This window comes from Rhincodon typus, chromosome 22, assembly GCF_021869965.1.
Source record: "Rhincodon typus isolate 14 chromosome 22, sRhiTyp1.1, whole genome shotgun sequence".
NCBI lineage: Eukaryota > Metazoa > Chordata > Chondrichthyes > Orectolobiformes > Rhincodontidae > Rhincodon > Rhincodon typus.
In genome coordinates this window covers 49,027,143-49,037,492 of record NC_063353.1, presented here as the reverse complement: position 1 = coordinate 49,037,492, position 10,350 = coordinate 49,027,143, and the positions used below count along the sequence as shown (strand labels likewise).

Below are 10,350 nucleotides of genomic sequence, written 5' to 3'. Positions count from 1 at the left end.
TTACAGTACACCATCCCAATGGGTTGTAATAACAATACATGTTCATTAAAATTTTGTTCTACCTTTATGTGAATACTTTGTGGGTCTAAATGTGGAACATGAACAATTTATCATCATTGGCTTTGAAGGGGCTTTAGTCAGTTTTAATGAGGGCTGTTTTTCTTTCTATCTCAGAGAGCAGACACAGGCAGCAGGATTTAGAGCAACAACAATTTATTTGGTCAAAGTCTTTGCCACCTAAATACTCACATCAAGGTTTTCATCCAAGTCAGCATATCCAGGAAAGTAGAAGATATAGATTATTAATAATATTTAAAATGCAAAAAAGGTCACTTTTGGAATATCATTGCACTAAATGCAGCTCTAAAAAAATCAAACAGGTTTTGTTTTTAAATAACAAGTTTTCTACTTTATTAAAATAATACCAAAATATACATTTAACATTCCAATCCCCGTTTGTGAATATACTGACGTCATATTTAACATCTTTACATGAAAAGAAAATAATTTTAAAGAATATCTTTCTTAAAATTAGACAAGGTATTCTTTATTTTTCTTATTTTTTCCATATTTCTTCTTTTGATAATCACCTGTCACCAGAATTGATAAGGATGGATAATCTGACTTTCTTCATGGTCATTTTGGATAGAAAGGGATTTGGGATTTACAAAGGACAGTGGTCACCAAGGAGCAATTCAATTGCATTGTAGATTTTATTAAGTAACTCCTGCCATCTTCCGAGGACTCAATGACATTAGACACTCATTTCTCTTTCAGCTTTTACTTCATCCTTCCCAGTAAGTCTTGACAAATCCGAACAACACGCACGGATTAACTAAGAGTATTAGGTTTTTTTGTTTTGTTTTATAGAAACTATCCAAGATATACCGTCCCCCTCAAAAATGTGTAGTTTGCTGTTCAATGAATGAACAATTCTTTTTTAAATTTAGCCACGTAATTTCAAAATTGGAAGAATATTTGAGTTCTAAGGTTTTGGAGTAGATTTGTAGCTCGGGTTGTGGGTGTTGAGGTTGGTTGGCTCGCCGAGCTGGTTTGTTGTTTCGCAGACATTTCGTTACCGTGCTGGGTAACATCCTAAGTGCAGCCTCCGATGAAGCGTTGGTGTGTTTTCCCGCCTGGTTTTTTAACTCTGGAGTCCATTGAGTTTCAGATTAAAGAGTGACAATCTTAACCTGATCGCACATTTCTCGGAATGTCCCTCCGTTGATGAACTAGTTGGACTGAAGCAGGAATGTCCTTCCCTGTCTCCCACACGCTTCATCTTCATTCAATGGTGGGAGATGGGCATTGTACTAATGCCAATGTACCAATGTTCTGGGGGCATGGATTTACATCTCGCTATAGCAGTTGGTGGAATTCAAATTCAATTAACAAATCAGGAATTGAAAGTTAATTTCTATACGGGTGACCATGGAATCATTGTCAATTGTTGCAAAAACTCACTGGGTTCACTCATGTCCTTTGAGGAGGAAAAACTGCTGTCCCTATGTGGTCTGGCCTACATGTGACTCCAAACCCTTAACAATATGGCTGGCTCTTAATTGCCTTCTGAAATGACCAAGCAAGACGATCATTCTAGAGCAACTAAAGATTATCCTTATCAGTGACAAGCAAATCCCATGAAATACTAACTAAATGAATTTGTACTCCATCCAGTATCCTTGACAAGAACTGAAACATTCACCCAACTCAGGGAGTCAGGGTTGAATGAGATTTACCTTGACATACACAATCATAACCAATTACCTGTCACTGAAAACATGAGAAAATCTCCCTAACCAGAATTCTGGAGGAACTGACTATTAAGCAACAGTTACTCTGAAAGTGGCTTCACAATAAAAACCTTATCCCACAACATTTAACAAATCTATAACAAGGTTCAACTAATTTAATACAAAGAAATAATAGACTAAAGGAATATAATTTACAGTAATATATGTTCCAAAATTCATTCACTTAAACTATACAAATCAAGTCTTAAAATATTCTTTGATAATAGGTGTAATAGGGAGTTTTACTGTCTAAAATGTATGTTAAACCAACTTGTTATATTCTCCTGCATCAGAAATTAGGAGAGCAGCAGAACAGATTGGAGAAGTACATAGATAAAAGGATGACAATCAACAATTGGAATATGGAATTTGGCCATTGGTAACTTACAGGCTTCTTCATACTTTACTTTTTACGGGTTATCTATTTTTACTCTGCCTATTATCCAGGCAAGGAATCTTCCAAATTATCCCTGCAACTGCCATAAGATGCTAGTTATTAGCTGGAGGGCAGTCGATTCACTACATTTCGCTCCTTTGCTTTCCTATCGCACAACTACCTACTGTGATGACCTAATAGTGGCAATTCATCATGAGGGGAATCTCAGACACAAGTCTGCAGGCTGTACCTACAGACTTCTGCTCCAGTGGGCTGCATCCCCGCTTAGTCTACCATTCCTTGATGGTTTGGTATATAGCTCTCAACAACAGTACATTCTGAAGAGAAGGCATTTTTCTTGCTAGTTAATGTAATAGAATCACCATCAAATTTTGCTCATGTCAACAACCACAGGAATTGTTCTTTTTGATGCAATATTGAGAAAATGATCGTGTAAACATCCATTTATAAAAATGTAAATTCTTTTCCTCATAACATTTAACATCAATCCTCATGCATAGGTAGAGGCTACCATTTACAATGATAAAATTACATATCTGGTGTTCCATTATACAGTATTAAGCTGATAGCAAAAACAATGTAATTATTTTAGTTGTATTAAAGTTTCAATTGATATTACAGCATTTTGGAAATGGGTTTCTGTCAATGTTCCTGTAGTAAGTTGATAGTGGCAGGTAATAGAAAGATGTTTAAAATTTACCACAAAAGTTTACCTCACTAATTTGGTCAATGACTGAAGACAAAATGTCCTATCACAATTTATACACATCTCACCTGTGATGTAAACAACATTATGGATGTGCCTGAGCTGAGTAAGTGATCCACTTCTGCTTAAAGCAAGAGGTTTCATTTTTGTTCAGAGTTTAACATTGATGGGATGAACTGAAGCAAAGTCAAGGAGTTTGTGTCGATAATAAGCAATGGCACAGACCTATTGGGCCAGTTGGACTTTTTCTGTACAGTAAATACTTTAGCAATATGGTATTAAAGAAGACTGACATTGCGGACCAAGAGGTCTCTGTCTTGGTTGTGATGTCTCTGAGTTCACTACGCGGAATTGCAAGTCCTTTATTTTATTATAAGCATCTTGTAGCTCTCCAAAGCAGGAATGACAGTACAACAGCATTCAATGATGTTTTTGTCACCTCCTTAGAATAGAAAGCCACAGTGCTCAGGTTTCTCTTCAAACCATCGGAGATTACACGTGGTGTCTGCGATTTCGATTCTTCTTCAGCTCCTGCACGTGCTTCCATTTCCCGGCCGCTCTGTTCTTCTGCCGCCGTCTCTCCCGATACCACAGCTGCTCGCAGTAATCATCCACCGTGAAGCTGGTGCTGCTCAACAGCTGCACGTAATCCTTGTATCTCAACCGAGACTCTGAGGCATAATCCCGGCCCTTGGCTTCCTCATCCTCAGCCTTCTGTGCACTCTCCATCTGTTCATTCTCTATAACTTTCAAATTCAGTCTCATGATGGTGTGAGTAAATGTTTGCTCCTGAGCTCTACAGAAATAAGAGCCAGCATCTTTTCTTTGCACACTCCGAATCAGAAGGCCATGTTCTGTTTTGATGATCCTCTCATCAGTTTTTATCTATGAGGTAAAAATCAAACAAGAAACGTATCAAACAATTGGAACCATAGAGTATGGTGTGACAATACTATGGCTTTAAGAGGTGGATTTTGTCCATTGTTTTGAAAGGAAGTCTTAAGGCAGAGGTGCAGAGCTGTCTACTGAAAAATCATGAAGTAAACAGTTTGTGAGGCCTTGGGTTGTTTTTAGACGATATAACAATACAGCAGCCTGAATGGGTGGGGTCAAGCTCCCACCGAAGCAGGAGTTTTAGTTTTAGCTTTCAGCAGTTATTTCTGGGGTTTGAAAGCTGCAGGACATCGCTCCCTGTTACACCCTCTCAGAGTTTTCTCTTGGTGTTTTCCTGCTTCTGAAGTTGCAGCGAAACAATCTGTTTTTCTGAATTTGCCTTTGTCAAAGTAATGTTACTATATTGGATGTTATTATATTGGAACAGTTAATTAGTAATGTTCACCATATCCACTATTTTGTTGAGCATTTTGATATAGTTACAGCTCTTTTGTTTTTATTTTGTCAGTAGTTTAACTGTTGTGTAAAGGTAAAATGTGTTTTGCTTAGAGTTGAGTAGTTTGACCAATTGAATTGCATCTAGAATGCAATACCTAACACTTACCTTTAAAATAAGAAATATTTAGGGTCTAGGTGATATATTTTGAGGGGGTTTGGTCTGGTCCATAAAAACAGGAAGAGGCCTTGTGGCCCATTGTATCTGAGCTTGCTCTGTGTCTTTGATAAAACAATCCATGACTGACATTCAAACAATTTAAACAGTTGAATAAATGTTTCTTTCAAGGTATTCAGGAAACAATACATACAAAATAAACGCAGCATTCATTTTGAAAATAATTAAGCTGTCGTGGCTTATTGAAGAAATGGCTGAAACATTTTAATGACCACACACAAAGGCAGTCGGAAGAGGAAGCCAGTTTAACTTCTCATTCAGGACAAGACCTTTGTAGAGTTTGAGCAGAGTTTTCCCAACTGTTATAATTTCAAACAGGGATTGGCAGAAAAGCAAATCAAAAGATGTAAACCCTTTCCACTAAATTCAGAGAAACAATGGCAGTAGTTAACAAATATTACAGCCCCAGCTCACAGTTAGTTCACCCTGACTTCAATCCCGGCTGTGGGGACTGCATGAGTCTTTATTTGGAACATTCTAATGCAATTAGAATTTAACTAAATCCAACTGCAATTTCCTGATGATAAACAGATAGAAAACATCATTGGTTAGAGGTGTTGTGAAGAAAGTTCAAGTCCCACCTGTACCAGAGGAATGTCATAATATCTCAACTGGTTGAATAAAAATATTTAAAACATCACTGACAGCACCACGAAAAAACTAATGATTAATTCTTTCCTTTTGTTCTAGCATTGAAAACGTCTAAGGTGATAAAGTTGGGAGGACAAAGGCAATCACATTTTTAGACTCATCGATTCAACTGCCGATCTTGTTAATGTTGACCTTGCCTTGCGTACGTCCTATGCAGCGTAACCTGTGTGCCTTACTCTGTCCAAGTGTTTTTTTCACCCTCTGGTCTGTATGTCCTTGCTTACTATGATCTGCCTGTACTGCTCGCAAACAAAGCTTTTCACTGTACTCACGTACACGTGACAATAAATCAAGTCAAATCAAAGCAAATCAAATCAACAGGTTGGAGTTCCCTGTGAATATCTGAGGATTCCTGCATTTGTGCTGTAACAGTGTGGGGTACAGTGAGGAGATACTGAAATCCACTAAGCACAGAGAACACAGGCAACATAAATAATGGCAGAGCAAGGGCAAGACCTTATCCAGCAATGTGGACGTGGTGCTGGATAACTGGGAATGTCACTAGAGCAGAAATCCGGAGCTACCGTCCTAGGGTAATAGCTTCAATTTGCACCATGGCAAATTATGAGATCTGAATTCTATAAAAATCTGGTAACCAAGCAGCGATTGGTATAAAAACTCATGCCCTTTAGGGAAAGTGTCACTCTTACACAGCCTGACCTGCAACTGACTGCAAAGCAAAGAACAATCTGATTGACTCCCATCTGTCCTCTGAGATGACCAAGCAAGGCACCCTGGGTTACATCAATCCTGCTGTAAAGTCAAAAGAAAGCAGTGAAACTGAACATACCACCCAGCACCGACACAGAATTCCAAAGTGACAATGATAAGCCCAGCCCTGCCAACCCGGCCCTACCAACCCCGCCCTACCAACCCGGCCACATTGTCCATGTTAAAATCTGGGAGCTTGTGCTAAAACTGGGAAACCTGTCAAAGCAACAGCCTGTTCCTAACATATTATCCCATCTTTTTATTTCAAAAATACACTTTACTCATAAAAATATCATTCTGTACATGCATAGTCACTGAAGCAGTTCAGTTCTGTACAGTAGCATATGAAGAAACAAACGAACACTGGAATTTGCCTCTATCCTACCAACAAACCAATGGCATTTCTTACTTGTACAAGAGTATATTTACGTGCATTTGAGGCTCCGGGGTGTCCGATAACTGAACGGACCCTTTAACCTAACCTAACTTGATGTTCAGAGCCATAAGTCAGCACTCTGGGGTGTAGCTAAAGGATCTCATGCCACTATTACGAAGAACATGAGTATTTCTCTGGTGTTCTGCCAGATGTTTTGCACTCAATCAGTGTCATAAAATCAGATTATCTGTTTGTTGTTCCACTGCTGTTTGTTGGACCTTGCAAATTGCATCCTGCATTTCTTATTTAACAACAGCATCAACATTTAATTGTACTTGATTGGTTGGAAGGTATTTTGGCTATTCTAAAATCATGAGAATCTCTGTAAAGGTGTAAATCTTTTATCATCATTCATTGTGAAACTATCAGATCACTGGTGTGTTAGAGAGGGTCTCTGTACAACTGTAGCCATGTTCTTGTGTGAAATGAGGGACAGAAGCATTATTCTGCACCAGAAATGTTCCTTTTTTTGTGTGTATCTTGTTCTTCATGGCCACTCTAGCGCGTTTTCTTTCTGGGAGGACAGTGGACAGAGCTGCAAACCGAAGATGCTGAGCTCAGCATTTCATAGACAGTTCCCACAGCAGAGTCTCTCTTCCTGTGGTAGTTTGATTTCAACACCGTACCACTCCCAAACCCCAGCACGGTGTCAGGGCTTTTGTAGCACAGTGGTAGTGACCCTATGTCTAAGCCAGGAGGTCCAGGTTCAATTCCAGTTACACAGAGGTGTGCAGTAACATCTCTGAACAGGTTGATTCAAAAAATATAAGGCTACAAAAGGCACAGAAAATGCTGAAGAAACTCCACAGGTCCAGCAGCATTCTGTGGACAGAAAGCAAAGTTAACATTTCAAGTCCAGTATGTCTCTTCCTCGGAACAGTGTCAGGCTCGGCTGCCTTACAAATTCACAGGAGAGGGGAGCGGCACAACGACTGTGCAAGCGTAAATTAACAGAGATGAGAAGGTATGACTCTGTGAGTGGGGAATCAGCTGGGGGCAGATGGGATTTATAAACATTTTTAAAACAATTCAATAAAGTGACTGTTCTGTAAGAAAGGAAGGGAAATCTTGACAATTTATTCAGAACCTTTTACAATTCTCTTGTGTCAAAAGCTTAGAATAAATCAGTACTTGATTAATGTAGAATCAGAATAAGTAATTATAATGTGTAAAGCACAGATGTATTTCCTAATCTTAACAATCTTGTTCACACAGGACAGCAGGCATGCTGAATAATTGGGAACTTTTTTCTTTTTGAGACTGAAGCTGGCCATAGGGAGCATTAATTCACATTAAAGGTCAAGCATGAAGCTTCCCAAACCATATGATAACACTGAATTTGTATAATGTAAAAGATACAGAGTGATAGCACCAGGTTAGGTCATTGCCTCTTGTTCCTCTCTAATGGTCTGTTTGGAGAGTTCCTTCATGACAAATTAATCATCATGTCATTGCACCTTTACCACGGCTAAAATCATTCAGCTGTTTGGTGAGAACACAGTGGCATCAAAGCATTCTTCACTCCCACAGTCCAGTCCTAATGGATAGAACATTTAACAGAAGCTGACAGTGCAAGATTCATCCAAATAAACACTTGTTTTTGGGCTCGTGCTCAAAGAGGTTATGTCTAAAACAGTGACCAAGACAGCATACTGTGCAAATTTCAGCCCAGTCTGGAACAGTCACATTTAGAACTGTGTGGCTCAAATGTTACTTGCCTCTTGTTAATGCTACATTTAAGATGCAGTTCGCTGCATTAGATACAGATGTACAACAGCATGATATTAGAGCATCAGATTCTTCACCACTAATTAATTGCATTTACAAAGATAATTTGAATGCTTTGATTCCCAAATTACTGTGAGTGCATCCTAATTTCCATGTAAACAGAGATATGATGACTCTAACATTGAGCAAGGTATGCATCTTGAGCTTTAACATTTTCAAACCAAAAGCCAAATATTGTAGGTGCAGGAATGTTGTCTCCTAGTTGGACTCATACCCGACACATAAGGATATGGTTATGGTTGTTGGAGGTCAGTCACCTCAGCTCCAGGACATCTCTGCAGGAGTTCCTCAGGATAGTGTCCTCAGCCCAACCATCTTCAGCTGCACCATCAATGACCTTCCCTCCATCGTAAGGTCAGAAGTGGGGATGTTTGCTAATAATTACACAATGTTCAGTGCTAATGTTCAGACCTCAAACACTGAAACAAGGCCATGTTTAAATGCAGCAAGGTCTGGACAAATCCATGTTTGGGCTGACAAGTGGCAAGGAAAATTTGTGCCACACAAGTGTCAAGCAGTGACCAAAGAGAGAATCTGACAATTCCCCCTGGCATTCAATGGCATTACCATCACAGAATGGCCTACTGTTAACCTCCTGTTACCATTGATCAGAAAGTGAACTGGACTAGCCATATAAATACTGTAGCAACAACAGCAGGGAATTCTGCAGTGAGCAACTATTCTCCTGACTCCCCAGTGTCTGTGCACAATATACAAGATCCAGGCCAAGAGTGTGACGGAATAATCATCACTTGCTTGGCTCAGTACGGCTCCAATAACACTCAGAAAGTTTGACAATATCAAAGCTCATTGAGGGGAAACAACAACCATCACACCCAACATCCGCTCCCTCCCCCACACTCGGCATCCGCTCCCTCCCCTGCACTCGGCATCCACTCCCTCCCCAGCACCCAGCATCCGCTCCCTCCCCCACACTCGGCATCCGCTCCCTCCCCAGCACTCGGCATCCGCTCCCTCCCCAGCACTCGGCATCTGCTCCCTCCCCAGCACTCGGCATCCTCTCCATCCATCACTAGGCTCAAAGCAAAAAGCCCTTTCGCTATCAGATTCGCTCCCTGCTGCTGTAGTTGGTGCTCAACCATCCAGTGGTCTTGAAGCTTAAACCTGCCTCAGTTACATCCCAGCTTCAGCTGATCCTGCTGAAACTAAGAGGAGAATTCCCATTTTCCATCACCTCTGGGACACTGAGGATGTAAATTACAGTCACTCAGTGTCATTGTTCCAGATGACAATATTAAAGAGGGCTGTGTGCAATCTGGCAGGTGACTCCCAGGAAAGGCCATATCACAATTTAGAATGAGAATGGATTTTTGTTTCAGGGCAGACTGCCAGCAACATAACCATTTACTCAGACTACAGAAACATTGAGGGCAACTAGAGCCTCAGAAAAAGGCAGTAAATCTCAGGAGGTCAGTGACTGTCAGAAATCTCAGCTCCTAGGGAAGGTAGTTTGAAGGTAACAGTTTTAAACCGGATATATTGTCCTACACAGAAACTGAACACAGCTAAAGGCAGCGTGTACCATCACCAAACTTAGCACCGATGGCTAATCTCCCACCCTCCCTACAACCCTTTCTGCTTTCTATTCTTTTCTTCTCTTCCAAATAACTTATCCTTTTCTCTCCCTCTTATCAATACTTCACCTTCCAGCCTGTAGTTTGCATTAGGATTCTAGCTTCGAAGGTGAAATTGTTACAACAGTAACTTGAATTTATATAGCACCTTAAATGTAAGAAAACATCCCAAGGCAAACAACTACAAAAATATTGCACTATTAAGATGGAGAAAAATACAAAGTGGGACCAGGAGTAGGCCATTCAACAACTTCAAGACCTCCCAGCCATCCAATGTGATCATGGCTCGTCATCCAACCCAATAGACTCTTCCTGCTTTCTCCCATATTGTTTGATCTTTTTAGCCCCAAACGGTATATCCAGTTCCTGCGTGAAATCAGACAATGTCAAACACAGTGACAGACAGGTACTGATCAGAGGCAGTTTTAAAGAACATCTTAAAAGAGAGAAAGTGAGGTAGAGAGGGTTGAAGAGGAAATTCCAGAAATCAGAGGCTTCACAGATGAAGGATGACCAGCAACAGCGGACCAACAAAAATCAGGATATGAGAGCTACATCCATTTCATTGTTTTTGCTGCAGCATGGATTCTGACGTGATCACAGAGAGGAAACTCTACAAATGTAATCCACTGTACACGCTGATTGTTTGGTGTAAACACTGATGGGTGTGTGGGGGGACATGGTGAACACACTGATGGGTGTGTGG

At 40.2% G+C, this 10,350-nt stretch overlaps 1 protein-coding gene across 1 annotated transcript in view; it reads right to left on the bottom strand.

Moving 5' to 3' along the window:
- Window positions 1–381: 381 nt before the first annotated feature.
- Window positions 382–10,350, bottom strand: part of sema3d (sema domain, immunoglobulin domain (Ig), short basic domain, secreted, (semaphorin) 3D) — a 264,519-nt gene continuing 254,550 nt past the window's right edge. Inside the window, exon 17 of the mRNA XM_048610186.1 lies at window positions 382–3,781. Within this exon, the coding sequence (XP_048466143.1) occupies window positions 3,389–3,781 (393 nt within the window). The 3' untranslated portion in view covers window positions 382–3,388. The remainder of the gene's footprint in view (window positions 3,782–10,350) is intronic.